The 15108-nt window shown below is 61.8% G+C and overlaps 6 protein-coding genes across 6 annotated transcripts; 3 read left to right on the forward strand and 3 right to left on the reverse strand.

Annotated features, from left to right (window-relative positions):
* Positions 1–124: 124 nt before the first annotated feature.
* RHTO_02626 (DNA-directed RNA polymerase III subunit RPC5-like protein) lies at positions 125–1293 on the reverse strand (the record flags this gene model as incomplete). The annotated part of the gene is made up of 3 exons (XM_016416300.1): positions 125–220; positions 286–602; positions 663–1293. The coding sequence occupies 3 exons, from the start codon at positions 1291–1293 to the stop codon at positions 125–127; spliced, it is 1044 nt and encodes a 347-aa protein (XP_016271797.1).
* A 386-nt stretch (positions 1294–1679) lies between these two features.
* Positions 1680–2828, forward strand: RHTO_02627 (chaperone protein; the record flags this gene model as incomplete). The annotated part of the gene is made up of 3 exons (XM_016416301.1): positions 1680–1716; positions 2074–2510; positions 2634–2828. 3 exons carry the CDS (start codon positions 1680–1682, stop codon positions 2826–2828), a joined length of 669 nt encoding a protein of 222 aa, XP_016271798.1.
* A 191-nt stretch (positions 2829–3019) lies between these two features.
* On the reverse strand, positions 3020–7553 carry RHTO_02628 (pyruvate carboxylase; the record flags this gene model as incomplete). The annotated part of the gene is made up of 11 exons (XM_016416302.1): positions 3020–3155; positions 3226–3385; positions 3444–3598; positions 3656–3770; positions 3881–4280; positions 4382–5938; positions 5998–6281; positions 6342–6629; positions 6777–7113; positions 7316–7421; positions 7519–7553. The coding sequence occupies 11 exons, from the start codon at positions 7551–7553 to the stop codon at positions 3020–3022; spliced, it is 3573 nt and encodes a 1190-aa protein (XP_016271799.1).
* Positions 7554–8322: 769 nt separating this feature from the next.
* Positions 8323–11222, forward strand: RHTO_02629 (phosphatase dcr2; the record flags this gene model as incomplete). Its single annotated transcript, XM_016416303.1, has 7 exons — positions 8323–8815; positions 8877–9290; positions 9358–9726; positions 9793–10000; positions 10057–10617; positions 10673–11006; positions 11067–11222. 7 exons carry the CDS (start codon positions 8323–8325, stop codon positions 11220–11222), a joined length of 2535 nt encoding a protein of 844 aa, XP_016271800.1.
* Positions 11223–11526: 304 nt separating this feature from the next.
* RHTO_02630 (phosphoglycerate mutase) lies at positions 11527–12970 on the forward strand (the record flags this gene model as incomplete). Its single annotated transcript, XM_016416304.1, has 8 exons — positions 11527–11677; positions 11736–12007; positions 12065–12279; positions 12336–12358; positions 12417–12494; positions 12548–12621; positions 12679–12818; positions 12874–12970. 8 exons carry the CDS (start codon positions 11527–11529, stop codon positions 12968–12970), a joined length of 1050 nt encoding a protein of 349 aa, XP_016271801.1.
* A 262-nt stretch (positions 12971–13232) lies between these two features.
* RHTO_02631 (leucine rich repeat domain containing protein) lies at positions 13233–14886 on the reverse strand (the record flags this gene model as incomplete). Its single annotated transcript, XM_016416305.1, has 2 exons — positions 13233–14292; positions 14357–14886. The coding sequence occupies 2 exons, from the start codon at positions 14884–14886 to the stop codon at positions 13233–13235; spliced, it is 1590 nt and encodes a 529-aa protein (XP_016271802.1).
* Between the last annotated feature and the right edge of the window lie 222 nt (positions 14887–15108).

The raw sequence follows: 15108 nt of genomic DNA on the forward strand, positions 1-15108 counted from the left end.
ATGTTGTGAGGAGAAGGAGGAGAGGGGTCCTCGTCGCGGTGGTCTGTGCGACGACGCGTGCTCGAGCTTCACGTGCCGCAAGAGGAGGTCATGCTATAGAATGCGTTGCAACGGCGGAGCGCCTTCATGCTGCGAGGTACTCTTTCGGCTTCGTGATGCTCGTCAGCTTCGTCTGTGACGGCGCGCACATCCTGTCGAACGCGTCCCGCGCAGCATCCGTCTGGGTAGCAGGGTGAAAGTCAGCGGCGAGGACGCGGGAAGCAACTGCACGAGGAGGACACGCACATTCGCATGAAAGTGCTTGAGCGGTTTCCACTCTTCCGCCTCCTCCGCCCGCAATGGCGCGAACAGTCCTGCACCCGCTCGTCCGTTGCCTCCGCCCAGCGGTCCCTTCGCCTGTCCTTCCTGCCGCTTGACCGACACCTGCACGGCCTTGGCCTGCTCCTTTTTCATCTCTGTCTCCGAAACCTCGTCGTCATCGTCGTCGTCGTTCTGCTCGGCAGCGCGTTTTGCGCGTCGCTCGTTGGCGAGGATCTGGTCGAGGTAGGTGAGGGAGGGGCGGAGCTGGAAAGTCTGGTTGATCGGGTTCAGGTGGAGAGCGTCTGGAGAGCGGCGAGACGGTCAGCGAGGGTCAGCTGGGAATGACTGGACGCTGCGCTCACCATTCCGCACGACACCGATCAAGTAGCTCGTCACTTCCGGCACGCCCGTACTCGCATAGACCATCTTGTCGAGCCGCCTCGCCTCCTTCTCCTCCCTGTACCGCTGCTCTGCCTCGTCCTCCGCCGGGTCTCGCCTCTTCCTCCTCCCGCCCTTCTTCTGCGTCTCCTTCTCGCGCTCCTTGTCCTTGTCCTCAATCACGCCCGTCGCGAATCGCATCGCGTTCTCCTCGTTCCACCGCTCGGGATCCTTCTCCATCGGCACCGTCACCTCGAGGTGCTGCGTCTGCGGCTTGAACTTGGCGACGAGCCTCCCCACCGCAGGCGAGTCGTCGTTCTGCCAGTCTGGCTCGAGAGCGGGCGGGAGGAGCGGGTGGTGTGTTTCGGGTCGAGGAGGGCGGTCGGGGTACTGGAGGAGGCAGAGCGACTGGATGTACTCGGGTGTGTAGTAGACCGGCAGTCGTCGCACAATGGGGTCGTCCTCGTCGTCCTCGTCTTCCTCTTCGTCCGTCCTGTTGGTGTCGTCGACGTCCATCTGCTCGTCGAGAGCGGGCGAGAGAGGGCGTGCCCGTCGTCCACGCGAGGTGGAAGCGACGGGCGTCTCCTGGATCTCGGCGTACTTGGTGTCTGACATCGTCCAGCGGCAGTCACAAGCGGGAGCGAGTGAGAGTGCGACAGCAAGAAAGCTCGCCCCGAACTGATGAGACGGGGTAATGTTGCAACATTAGCTCAAAGTCACGGTTGTAATGCTACTCCCGCTTCCTCCTCGCCTAGTGCTCTACCGCAAAGTCAGTGGGCACAAGTGTACACTGTTATATTAGACCAGGAGAAGCTACAACTGGTCAACGAGTGAAGCCGATGAGCCAGATTACAGCCGAGGATGTCTGGTTAGGTCGGCTTTGTATCCGTTCAAAGTCACGTCGATCGTGACGTCGCGAAGTCCCCGCCGTCAGCTTCTTCACCTTCTCCCGCTCACAACGAGCTCGTCTCGCTTGTGTCCGCTGCCTGTGTTGCTCAGCCATGTCGCAGACCTTCCCCGACTACTACGCCATCCTGGGTACGCTTGCTCACCCTTCTCTTCACCTCCTCCCCACCCGCCACATCTCCGACAACTTGCTCAACTCGCTGCCGACGTGGAAGCTCGAGATGGACTGCGAAGGCGAGAAGGGACGAAGCGGCGACTTGCTTATGGGCATTAGGCGGCGGAGCAGCGAGGACGAGGAGTCGGACCGGGAGACGACGAGCACAAGGAGAGGGTTCTGTGACTGGCCTGGGTGGACTTAAAGGAGGGCGGAGCATAGCAGGAGGCCAGACGTCGTGCAACAGCGGCTCTCGACTCCCGGCGGAGCACATGCAGCCGGAAACATCGTCACCTCCTCAAGACCTCCTCGCTAACTGGCCCCTACCCTCACAGGCGTCCCCGAATCCGCCACCTTTGACCAAATCAAGACCGCATACAAGCGCAAGTCGCTGCAGTGCCACCCAGACCGCGTCCCTCCCGGCCCCTCAAACGACGCCCGCCGCCGCGCCGCGACAGTCGAGTTCCAAGCCGTCGCCGACGCACACTACACGCTGTCCGACCCACACCGACGACAAGCATACGATGAGCTGAGGCAGGCGAATCGCAGTCGGTGGACGGACGCGGCGGACGACAGCGGGAACTTTTGGTCCTTCTTTGGCGGAGGTGCGGGAACGAGTGCGGCGGCGGAGGAAGAGCCCGAGGAGCGCGAGCGGCCAGATGCGGAGTACGTCTTTGGCAACGTCTTCGAGGACATGCTGAGGCCCGAGGTGAACCGGGTCTTGCCGTTGTGGACCTGGTCGGGCGCGGCGGCTGGAGCGGTGATTGGATTCGTGCGTCCTTTCCTCGACGATGTGCGCCCACGACTGCCCACTGACAACGCTATCGCGCGCTGCCTGTCCTCCACCGCCGGAACCGTCTCTCCCTCGCCTCCTCCCGCCTTTTCCCCTCGACAGATCGCAGGCAACCTCCCCGGCGCAGCAATCGGCGCATTCGGCGGCTCGAAGCTCGGCGCGATCCGCGATGCCAAGGGCAAGTCAGTCTACTCGGTCTTCAAGGACCTCCCGCAGACCGAGAAGGCGGAAGTGCTCGCGGCGCTGGCGAAGCAGGTGTTTGGGATGAGCGGGCTGGGACGAGGCGCGAAGAATTGAGACGTTCGTATAGCTTTTACCCCGAGACTGTTCCTGTATCCCTTTCCCTGCAATCGACTACCCCAGCGTTCTCCTTTTCCAGTCGCGTTGCGCAATGAGAAGGTACAGCTTGGGATTCAGATTCACAAAACCGGATGTCAGGTCAGTTCTAGGCACAAAGTATCCATCCCCATCCATCCGTTCCCGGTCACCTAAGAGTGCACAATCTCGAGAATAAGGTCGCCCTGGTCGAGAGAGTCGCCTGCCTGGACGGCCACGCGCTTGACCTTGCCCGAGACGGGGGAGGAGACGTTCGACTCCATCTTCATGGCGCTCATGACCGCCACGCTGCGAAGGAGGAATCGTACGGGTCAGCGATAGGTCTCGAACAGCGGTGGGCGGCGAGAGAGGGGCGTACGGGTCGCCAGCCTTGACATCCTGTCCCTCCTTGACGCGGATCTCGACGACGACACCAGACATCGACGCGCCGATCGATCCGGGCTCCTTCGTCGCCTTCTCGCGACGGACAGTCTCGATCGCGGCGTTGCGGTCCTCGATCTTGACGAGACGGGCCTCGCCTGCGTTGCGAGCGGTTTCGTCAGTCGAGTCCCACCGTGTGAGGTCGAGGGTACGCACCGTTGAGCTCGAAGAGGACCTCGCGGATGCCGGTGACGGGGTTGACGGGCGAGACGGCGATGAGCTTGATGATGAGCATCTTGCCCTGCTCGATCTCAACCTGGACCTCCTCGCCGATGGGAGGCTTGGCGAGGAAGTAGCGCGTCGGAAGTTTGCTGTAGCGCCAGAGGTCAGCTCAAGGAGACAAGGTGAGCAGGCGGCAGCGGACTTACGAGAGCTCGCCATACTTGAGGTTGAACTCCTTGAACTCATCGAAGACCTTGGGGTACATGCAGTACGAGAGGACGTCGCATGACGAGATCGACGAGCCGTACTTGTCGACAAGTTCTGCGGGAGCGAAGGAGGTCAGCGGGTCAGGGTTGCTCCGCCGCTTTTCTGATGTTCCGCCGCCGCTCCGTACGGCTGCCTTCGTTGATACAACCGAGAGCGACACTCACGCTGGCGAACCTCGGCGAAGGGATACGGCTTCATGTTCTGACCGGGGCGACCGTCGATGCGCTCCTTGTCGCGGATGATCTTCGAGCGGAGCGGCTCAGGGAAGCCGCCGACGGGCTGTCCGAGGTAGCCCTGGAAGAACTCGACGACGGACGAGGGGAAGTCGAGCTTGTCGGCCTGGTCGAGGATGTCCTGCTTCGAGAGCTTGTTGGCCACAAGGAACTGGGCAAAGTCACCGACGACCTTCGACGACGGCGTGACCTTGACGATGTCGCCGCAGAGTTCGTTCGCCTCGATGTACGCCTTGACGACGGCCTTCCACTGACCAGAGAGACCGAGCTGCTGGGACTGGAACATGAGGTTGGTGTACTGGCCGCCCGGCATTTGGTGCTCGAAGACGCCCTGCGCGGCGGAGATGGCGATGAAAGGCGGCGAAGGGGAGGGGAGAAGCGGAAGAGTCAGCGGATTGGGTCGAGTCGCAGAAGAAGACTGTGGGTACACACCGAGTCGGACGCGCGAACGTTCGCCTCGAAACACTGGTAGAGCTGGCGGACGTTCGACCAGTAGAGGTTGAGCGCCTGGATGTTGGCGTACGAAATGCCGGTTCCCAGGCCGGACTGCTCGAGCGCCGAGCAGACGGCACCCATCGACGGCTGCGAGGTCGTGCCGGACATGCTGTCGATCGCGACGTCGACCACGTCGGCGCCGGCAGCAGCGCAGGTGAGCATCGACGAGACCGAGATACCGGCCGTGTCGTGCGAGTGGACGTGGATAGGGATATCGGGGAACTTCTTGCGAAGGGCGCCGACAAGCATGGTTGCGGCCTCGGGCTTGAGAAGACCAGCCATGTCCTTGATTGCGAGGACGTGGATGCCGCAGTCGACGAGCTCCTGGGCAAAGTTGAGGTAGTAGTCGAGCGTGTACTTGCTGTGGCCCTTCGGGTTCGCGACGTCGCCGGTGTAGCAGATGACGGCCTCGACGACACCGCCGGCCTGCTTGGCCGCGTCGATACCGAGACGCATGTTCTCGATGTAGTTGAGCGAGTCAAAGACACGGAAGATGTCCAGACCATTCTCGACTGCGCGCTTCGAGAACTCGTAGATGGCGTTGTCGGGGTAGCTCGTGTAGCCGACCGCGTTCGCGCCGCGCACGAGCGCCTGGAAGGGGATGTTCGGGACGAGCTTGCGCAATTCGCGGAGGCGCTCCCAGGGGTCCTCGTAGAGGAACCGCATAGCGACGTCGAAGGTCGCGCCACCCCAGCACTCGAGCGAGTACGCGTTCTGCAGCGCGTGCGACGTCTCCTTGGCAATGTTGGCCATGTCGATCGTGCGGAGGCGGGTGGCGAGGAGCGACTGGTGGGCGTCGCGCCAGGTCGTGTCCATGATCAGGACGCCGGGGTACTCGCGGACGGCCTTGGCGAAGCCCTCGGGACCCTTCTCCTTGATGATGTTGCGCCAGCCAGTCTCGCAGGGCGCGCTCGTGTCGATCGGCTTCGAGTCGTCCTTCGAGTCGTAGAAGGTCGGGATGGGGATTTCCTCGTGGAGTCCCGGCTCGCCCTGCTGTCCCTTGATGGACGAGCCGTTGACGGCGAGGTCTCCGAGGTACGAAAGGAGCTTCTGAGCGCGGTTCTGCGAGTTGACGAGGTTGAAGAGTTCGGGGGTGTCGTCGATGAAGGTCGTCCACGTCTTGCCCTCGACGAATGCCGGGTGTGACAGGACGCGGAACAAGAAGGGGATGTTGGTGTACGTGCCGCGAATCCTGAATTCTACAAGTGCACGCAGCATCTTGCGGCGAGCGATCTCGAAAGTCGCGCCGCGAGTTGTGCACTTGACGAGCAAGGAATCGTAGTGGGGCGTGATTTGGGCGCCCGCGAAGCCCGAACTCGCGTCGAGACGAACACCGTTACCGCCTGCGGAGCGGTAGACTTCGAGCTTGCCCGTGTCGGGCTGGAAGTTGGCGGCGGGGTTCTCGGTCGTGATGCGGCACTGAATGGCGTAGCCGCGCTTCGTGATCGTGTCCTGCGTCAAACCGAGCTCGGCGAGCGTAGCTCCAGCGGCGATCTGCAAGAGAAAAAGTCAGGAAACGCACAAATCCAGAAAATCGCCCGGACGAGACGCACCTGGATCTGCGCAGCGACGATGTCGATTCCGGTAATCTCCTCCGTAACAGTGTGCTCGACCTGGATACGCGGGTTGATCTCGATGAAGTAGTAGCCGCGCGAGTCGACGAGGAACTCGCAAGTTCCGGCGTTGCGGTATCCGACGGCCTTGCAGATCTTGACGGCGTCGGCGAGGAGCTGCTCGCGCAATTCGTCCGGGAGGTTGGTCGACGGGCCAAGCTCGACGACCTTCTGGTGACGACGCTGGACGGAGCAGTCGCGCTCGAAGAGGTGGACGACGTTGCCTGCGGGGTTTGTCCCGTCAATCTTTTTTTCATTCGTTCAAAAGGTCCATCAGCGCTCACCTTCAGAGTCACCGATGAGCTGCGCCTCGATGTGGCGAGGATGGTCGAGGAAGCGCTCGACGAAGACCGTTCCATCTCCAAACGCGCTCTTCGCCTCCGAGACGGCCGTCTTGAACGCCGACTCGAACTCGGACGCCTCGCGAACAACACGCATTCCACGTCCTCCGCCACCCATGGCGGCCTTGATGATGACAGGGAAGCCGTGCTCGGCGACAAAGGCGTCCGCCTCCTTGAAGTTCTCGATGGCGCCGGGCGTGCCAGGAACGACGGGGACCTGGATCGACATGGCTGACGCCGGAATAATTGTAGTCCAGGCATGGCGGCAAGTTGGGCGGGATAAGGGAAGGATGAAGGGAGCGCATTAGCTTTGGATGTCCATATCTCGTTTTCCTGAGTTCGTTGGGATCCGGGAACAGGACCGAAATGACGACGAACCCAGCTTGCGTGCCTTCACCTTATCTCCCAGTCCGTCGATCACCTTCGGTTGCGGGCCTACAAAGATGAGGCCCGCTTCTTCGACCTTGCGAGCAAATTCGGCGTTCTCCGACAGGAAGCCGTAACCGGGGTGGATCATCGTAACGCCGTGCTCGAGAGCGACGCGGATGATGTCGTCCTGCGCGAGGTAGGCTGCGACAGGCGTCATGCCCTTGCCGACCATGTACGCCTCGTCGGCCTTGTTGCGGTGAGCCGAAAAACGGTCCTCGTGCGAGTAGATGGCGACGGTGGTCATGCCCAACTCGTGGGCGGTACGGAAGACGCGAATGGCGATTTCCTGCGAGCGTCGAGAGAATCATCGGGAAGGGAGAAGGGGTCGAGTCGGGCGTCAGCTCGCCGTCGCGCGATACAACAAAGCCTGCTCCCTGCTCCATCCTCCGGTGCGTCCGCTGCGTCTCCCTTCACCCTGCATCGGCAGGATCGGACCGCACAACCGGCCTCTCTCAACGACCCTCAAAAGGGAAGACGGCGCGACGCACACCGCGGTTGGCGACGAGGATCTTCCTGAGAGGCTGCGAGCGTCCGAGGCGGCGCAAAGAGTTGATGCTGGGCGTCATGGCGCCGGGCGACTCTGGGCGCGACGGCCTGGGGACGACGGACGGCGTTTGGTTGTGGGGCGGCGAAGTGCGGGGGCCTTGTCAGTGAGCGTAGAGGGCGCGAGAGAGCGAGTGCAGAGACGAACATGGGCGTCTTGAGCGCGGTGACGTCCCTGCTCATAGCTGTCGTCGCGTGTGAGGTGTGGGAAGAGGGAGAAGAGCGAAGGGAAGGGGCAAGCCGATCACGCGAAAAGCGGTGTCTTCCCGGGCGGCGAACGGCGAAGGGAGGTCGCTGGGTGCTGCGAGGGAAAGGCAAGAGTCAACGGAAGAACAGAGCGAGCTCGCAGAGAGGACGAGGCGAGCTGGATCGACATCAACGCACCTATCGATGGATCTGCTGGTTCACCGCGGACTATCCGGTTCTCGTGAGGCGACAGGAGCTCAGCAGCGTGTGCAAGAGTCAAGCTTGAGTGTGTCTGGCAGCGATCCAGCCAGAAAGCAGCGAGAGCGACGACGTGAGCGAGGTGCGAAGGAAGTCGAGATAAGGTGCGCGGTGACGAAGGGATCGATGTGGAGTCCTTGATTCGGCCAAGTCGAGTGCGGGTGGTAAACATTCGCTTGTATGCGCTTCATTACGAGCATTGCGAATTATGCGGGCCTGGGAAAGAGCGAGGAAGGAGTGAAAGCGACCTCGACAGGGGCTCGAGGGGACTTGGGTGTCTCGGGACGAGGTCCTCTCCCGCTTCCCCGCCTCACACACGCACAGGCTGCCGCTGAGGATCGTGTACCCGCTGCTTCATTGCTCGAAAGTCCACTGCACGAACGAACCCGGCGCCCGACGCGGTTGACGACGCGCCGCACCGCTTCATCAGTCTCGAGGACGGGAGGGTAGCATCAGCGGGAGTCACGCGAGGAGGCTGCTTGTTGGACGCCTGGAAGCGACTGCTAGGATGCTCTCGCCATCTTCGTCACGCACCTTCGTCCGCATTTTCTTCGTCGGCCTCACACTCCTCCTCGCCTCGCTCCTCACCGCACGCTACAAGCTCGAAGCACCCTACGACCGCCCGTACGGCAAGCCCATCAACCTCGGACACCAAGCCAACCAGGTTGCCTTCTCCCGAACACCGCCGAAGGAGAATGTCGAGGCGGGAGGGACGGAACTAGGCGCCGAGACGACAGACAGCTGGGCGGACGAGGACGATTGGGATCTGTGGGGCATGTCGTCGATGGGCGACAAGGCGAAGAGCGGCTGGGACCCGCTCGAGCCGAGCACGACGCCGTTCACCGAGTTGCAGGTCAAGACGTGCGTCCTCTCGCCCGGCTTGTACGACCTCTGCTCGCCAACGTCGTCAGCGAAGGAGGATGCGACGCGCGGGAAGTGGGAGAGGATTGACAAGGACTTGAGCAAGCGGATCGGCGTGTACTACCTCTACATCTACGCTCGTTCGTGCCTTTCCTTTCCCCTTGCACTTCCTTAGCCACTGACACGCTCGTCACGACGCAGGCCGCCTGCTCCCCGGCTCCGACGCACCCGTCATCACCGACATCCGTCTCCTGAACCACACCGCCTCTATCGAAGACCTCTCCGAATCGGACACCTGGGTCGAAGTCTCCACCTCGCTTCGCGAAGGCGTCTGGCCACGCATGACCCCGCTCTTCCTCCACTACAAGCTCACACCCCAGTCCGACGTCTTTGCCGCGCGGAAGGCGGAGGGCGCGAATGGGAGCGCTGGAGACCTCGAGCCGATTACGGAGCTCGACGTCCTGTACGGCGGGAACGAGGTGCACCCTCTGCCGGGCTTCAAGAGGATCGAGCAGATGGTCACGGGCGGACCGGACGATGCGAAGGCGATTGGGACGGGGTATGGGAAGGGTACGAGGGTTGGAGCGAGTCTGGCCTACCGCAAGGAGAACAAGCGTGCGTTGGCTTTGAGCGCTCCTCAGTTTGCCCTGCTCGAGTGAAACTGATCCTGCTGATCTCGCAGAGCTCCCTGCGACGCCCGTTCTCCGCTTCTCGAACGCCGGCAACTTCACCATCCTCCAAATCGCCGACTTGCACTTCTCCGTCGGTCCCGGCGCATGCCGCGACCTCGACTGGAAGCGCGAAGCCGAGTGCAAGCAGCTCGGCGCGGACGTCTACAGCCTCAAATGGCTCGAGACGGCGTTGGAGGAGGTCAAGCCGGACTTGGTCGTCTTGAGCGGGGACCAGTTGAATGGGCAGGAGACGTCGTGGGATGCGCAGTCGGTCATCTTGAAGTGGGCGCCGCTGCTGTACGAGCGCGGCATCCCTTGGACGGTTGTGTTCGGCAACCACGACGAGGAGGAGACGACGCTGGCACGAGAGGGTCAGATGAGTACGTTCTGCTTTCTCTTTGTGCTACTTCGTCGTCTTCTTAGCCGACCTTCTGTTTTTCACACAGACCTGATGCGCCACCTCCCGCTCTTCATGGGCGAGCCCGGCCCGTCTTCCGTCGCCGGCATCGGCAACTACGTCCGCTCGATCCGCTCGCCGTCCGCCGCCGGCGACGACGTCGCGCTCTTCAACATGTACTTCCTCGACTCGCACGCCAACGTCAGGAACGTCAATCCGTGGGCGAAGCCTTCGTACGACTACCTCAAGCCTGATCAGTTCGTTCCCCTTCCTCTGCTTCGCGCGAGCTCGGCGTTGACGACTTCTCGCGCAGGATCAACTGGTTCCGCGGTCGCTCGGCCCAGATGAAGACGTACACTCGCCCGTACACGCCGCCTCGCCAGCTCATCACGGCGAATCGAGTCTCGAGCAACCGCCGCCCTGGCCGACCGAAGAAGAAGCCTGCGCGACCTCCAGCTGGCTCAGACGGAGGACGTCGGCTCGTGCGGTTGACGAAGCGACAAGATGAGGACTCGCTCGCCAACCTGAACGACGAGTGGGAGCAGGCGGGCGTGCAGGAGTTGCAGGAGCTGGAGAAGGAGATGAAGGCCGATACGGAGGCCGAGTTCGGAGCGGCCGTGGACGACGACTCGCTTACGCCTGCAGTCGAACCTTACGACGGCAGCGAGATCGTCGAAACCCCGGACGACAATATCTCCTTCGAGTCCTCCGCTAGCAAGGGTGACGACCAGACGGAGACGGTCGGTGTCGCGTCGGCTGATCGTCTCGAGGAGGCCGAGGAGGAGATGCTGGCGGAGGAAGGATGGCTCGAGCCGACGGTGCTGCCAGCTGGACCGACCAAGGCGTCGCCCATGGAGGCCAAGCCGAACGCGATGTGCGTCGAACTCTGCTCCCTCCGTCATGCACGAGCTGACATCCTGTGCTCGCAGGGTCTTCATGCACATCCCGCTTCAACAAGCCTACTCGCCCAAGGTTGACGTCTCGCCTTCCGGCAAGCGCCTCCGCATCGGCGAACGTCTCGAGGGCGACGGCGCATCGAAGACCGACAGCGGCTTCTGGCAGCAAGGCGTCCTCGCGCAAGGCGAGCTTCCCGCGCCCCGAGGCGAAGGCGACGCACCCGTGGACGCTTTCTGGGACGGCGAGGCGGCGACTCCGACGACGGGCAGGCCCGAAGTCAAGGTTGTCGCGCACGGCCATTGTCACATCACGAGCGACTGCAGGCGGGTCGACGGCGTCTGGATCTGCTTCGGAGCGGGTGCGACGGTGCGCTTTCGACCTCTTCTCCATTTCCCACACCGTCGCTGACCCTTCTCTCGCCCGCAGTACTCCGGCTACGGCAACTCGACGTTTACGCGGCGCATGCGGGTGTACCAGCTGTCCGACTTTGGCGAGCGCATCGAGACCTGGCAACTCACGGACGAGAAGGAGCGGGTCAACCACGCGGTTCTGGTCGGGGACGGCTCGATAGAGCAGCAGTAGAGGCTTGTTTGTACTTACAGCTGTGGCGTTCACCATTCCTAAGGAGGTGTGGCCCAGGGGAAGCTCGCACGTTCTCCTCTTTCTCTTCGCAACGTCTCGTCAGCATCCGTCACGCCCCCGCTGGGTTTGTTTGAGCTTGCGCCAGCTATCTGCGACTCGCAAATACCTCTACACGGCCTCCTCTATCCACCTCAGCGAATTTGTCCGCGACTCGACTTCATCGCTTCGTCTGTCTTGCTCGACCACGAGCGACCGACAGTCTCGCGCCCCTTTTGAGGCGCCAAATTGAACGTCACAGATCAGCATGCCGGCGCTGGCTGCCTCTCGCCTCTTCTCGTCGCTCCTCTTGCTTCAATCACCCTCGGACCCCACCTTCGACCGAAACGAGGTCGCTTCAGCCAGACGAGGCGAGACGCAGACGTTTTGCCCGACGAACTACACTGTAGTGGATAGCTGTGGGTAGCGGAGCTCTCCAGACGACCCTGGCGCTGCTGACTCCCTTCGCAACCACAGTCTTCGCTCAGTCCTCTGCACACTTCAACGACTCCGCGGCGTACGATCCACTCGACGACTCCTTTGGCTTGCTGGACAAGTCAGAAGAACGATGGCAGCGGTTCGCTGAGCGGATAGACCGGCTCAATCGGGAGGCGGACGTAGGAACGGCTTATAAGGTCTTCTTCGTCGGACGGCATGGCGAGGGCTGGCACAATGTCGGCGAGAAGAAGTACGGGACTGAGGCGTGGGACAACTATTGGAGCATGCTGGAAGGTGACGGCGAGATCAAAGTGCGTTTCGCTCGAGACGCAGACAATTTCGCTCTGCTGACTTGATGCGTCTCGCAGTGGGGACCGGATCCGCTCCTCACGCCTCTCGGCGAACGACAAGCTGCTCGCGTCAACTCTGCCTGGAAGCGAGAGCTTCGCGATGGAGCGCCTTCCCCTCAGAGCTACTACTCAAGCCCGCTTTCTCGCGCTGCTTCGACATTGGAGATCACTTGGTCCGACATCTTAGAAGAGCGCCGTTATCACAAGAAGCCGCTGATACGAGAGCATCTGCGGTGCGTGCGCTCATCATTCCGCTCCGAGAACTCAGCTAACAATCGCGACCTCCCAGCGAGACGATGGGCGTTCATACCTGTCAGTCAACTTTACCCACGCCGTGCTGTACTCAAACTGACAAGACTCTCGTGGACAGGCGACAAGCGAAACACGAAGACGTACCTCAAGCGGCATTACCCGTCCTTCAGGCTCGAGGTGCCTTTCTCCGAACATGGTGCGCAGCCCGTCGCCTCCCGTACGAGCATTGCTGACCTTGACTGCTCGCAGACGAGCTCTGGAGCCCCGATTGGCGGGAATCGAACCAGCAACACGCGCTCAGAACTCAGCAGGTTCTGAACAAGGTGAGCAGCCGTCTCCAGCTGATCAACGGCTGTACCGCTGACACGGTCATCTTGCAGATCTTCGCAACCGATCCTGCGCAGTTCGTCTCAATAACGGCACACGGCGGCGTTATCCAGTCCTTCTTGCGAGCGGTCAACCACCGCAAAGTCAGCGTCTCGACAGGCTCGCTCATCCCCGTGGTCGTCAAGGCTGTCGAGTACGTTTTCCAGCTTGCATGACTCTGCATTTGTCTGACAGTCTGCGCTACGCAGCTCTCCACGAGCCCACAACGAGCTTCTCGCAGGCGGTCAGAGTCTTGCGGCTCCTCCTCTTCCGCAACCCACTTCTTATCGCACTGTAGACTTGTAGACCAGTATGTATCGCTCGCATCGACTGTGTCACTCTCGTCTCCGCCAGTTCGATGCTCGAGAAGAAGTCTATTGCGCCACGCCGGAAGGGCAGGCTGCAGATTGTGCGACGATGAGGGAGACACGAGAGTTCCTGCAGTGATGCGATCAAAGGTGGAGTATGCGAATGTGATGCGAGATGAGAAAGACGAATGATTGAACAAATGGAGGAGCGAGAGACGGCTGGGAGAGAGGGAGAAGTGGAAAAGGTGGAGCGCGGTGGTCTAGGTTGCCGCTGCAGCGGGCTCATCGATATCGTGTTGGTCGACCTGCTCCTCCTCCTCGAGCCAGTCGAGACACGCCGCCGTACACCCCCTCCAGCGAATCGGGATGTTCCTAATGTCCCCATCCTTCCCCATCTTTCCATCTGCCTTCTGCGCAGGCTTAAGCGTCGCCTCCGAGACCCACTCGAACCGCTCGCAGGCGGGAGTGAAGAAGACGCGGTCTTCGCCTGCGTGGAGGGGCGAGCGGCAGATGTTGGAGAGGGGGTCGAAGGGTTGGGGTGATGGAGTCGAGGCGAAAGAGTCGAGTGAGAGGGTGGATGATGCGGAAGAGTGTCTTTGGCAGGCGAAGGAGAGAGTCGGAGGCGAGATCTGGAAGGTGGAGAGGAAAGGCGCGAGAAGGTGGTCTGGAAGGACTGCGCGAACGTAATCAACGTCGTATTCGGCTTTTATGGACGGAGTAGTCGAAGATGGACGAGATGGAGTGAGGAGGCGTCGGATGCATGTCTCCTTGAGTGAGGGCACGGCGTAGTGGACAGTGAGGGCACTTAGGAGGCGTTCATGGCGAACGGGGGACTCAGGCGAGGCAGATGTACTCGGTGGAATAGGCGTAGAAGGCTTGGGGGCAGGAAGGAATGGGTTCGGGTGAAGCGCGAGGTTCGAAAGGTTGTCGAGGAGGAGGATCTCGGCGGGGAGGTATCTCAGACGATTGCTCGCGACGTTGAGTTCTTGCAGCCCTGTCAACCGACCGACGCCTTCAGGTAGTCGCTCGAGGAAATTCTGCCGGAGCGTGAGAACTTGGAGGTTCGGGAGCGACCAGAGGGCGTTCGAGAGCGAGTCGGCGGTGAGCTGGTTCTTGGCGAGGAGGAGCTTGACGGGAACAGAAGTAGGGACCGCACTTATGGAGCCGGAGGAGGTGCGCTCGAAGGATCGGCGGGAAGAGGCGACGGAAGCGGGACTGGATTGGGTACGGGTGAAGGTCGTTCTCGAGAAGGCGGCTTTGAAGGAGCGCAGGGTGGCGAGGTCGGAGATCGAGTCGGGGACGCAGGTGACGCCTCGGTCGCTGTAGCAGGCGTGTCTCGATAAGCGGTCGAGGCGCGAGAAAAGGGTAGCGAAGCGAGACTTACTGAAGGTTGATGTCGCCATCCGCCTTCATCACTGCGTTCTCCAGCACCATCGTCCAGTCCATTACTTGCCGCGTAGTTCCGGTAGGCGGCGAGGCAGCGCGCTCGAGCCCAGAGTCCCTCGAGAGGTCGACCGCCCCGACCTGCTCGGTCGTCTCGTCGACCACCTCCTCTGCCGCAAGCGCACCTCCATCCGCAACCCACGAGTCCAGGTAGTCGTCGTCGCCGCCATCCTGGTCTTCTGCGCCCGCAAAGACCGTTTCCGAGCCAAGTTGACTGAACCCTCCCGCTCCCTGATTCGAGACGTCGCTCCCGCTGAACAGCGCCGAAGTCGAGTTGGCCTGACTCTTGGATCTCAGCGAGCGCCCTTTCTCCTCATCGGGCGGTCTGAAGGCGGTCGTGACGTCTCGGCGAGCGAAGAGCGAGGGGAGGGTCGAGGACGCTTTAGGCCGCCGCGACTCGAGGCTGAAGTCGGGCACTGGCCAGGAGCCCTTTGCGAAGCCTGAGAGCGGGTGCGGCGCTGTGCTCGCCATCGAGCGAGTGGGAGCGGTAGAAGGGAGAGGAAGAGCAGGGGGGTCGACTTTGTATTCAGCTTGTATTCAGATTACAAACTCGGTTGTATTCGACCTGACCTCGCGGGCCTCCCTCGCGCTCTCGTCTCTTCTCTGCACACACACACCGCACAGAACACAATGGCAGCCATCCACCACCTCCGTCACCGCGGTCTCTACACCTTGTGCGTCTCTCCGCTCCTC

Source organism: Rhodotorula toruloides, assembly GCF_000320785.1.
Source record: "Rhodotorula toruloides NP11 unplaced genomic scaffold Scaffold19, whole genome shotgun sequence".
Lineage (NCBI taxonomy): Eukaryota > Fungi > Basidiomycota > Microbotryomycetes > Sporidiobolales > Sporidiobolaceae > Rhodotorula > Rhodotorula toruloides.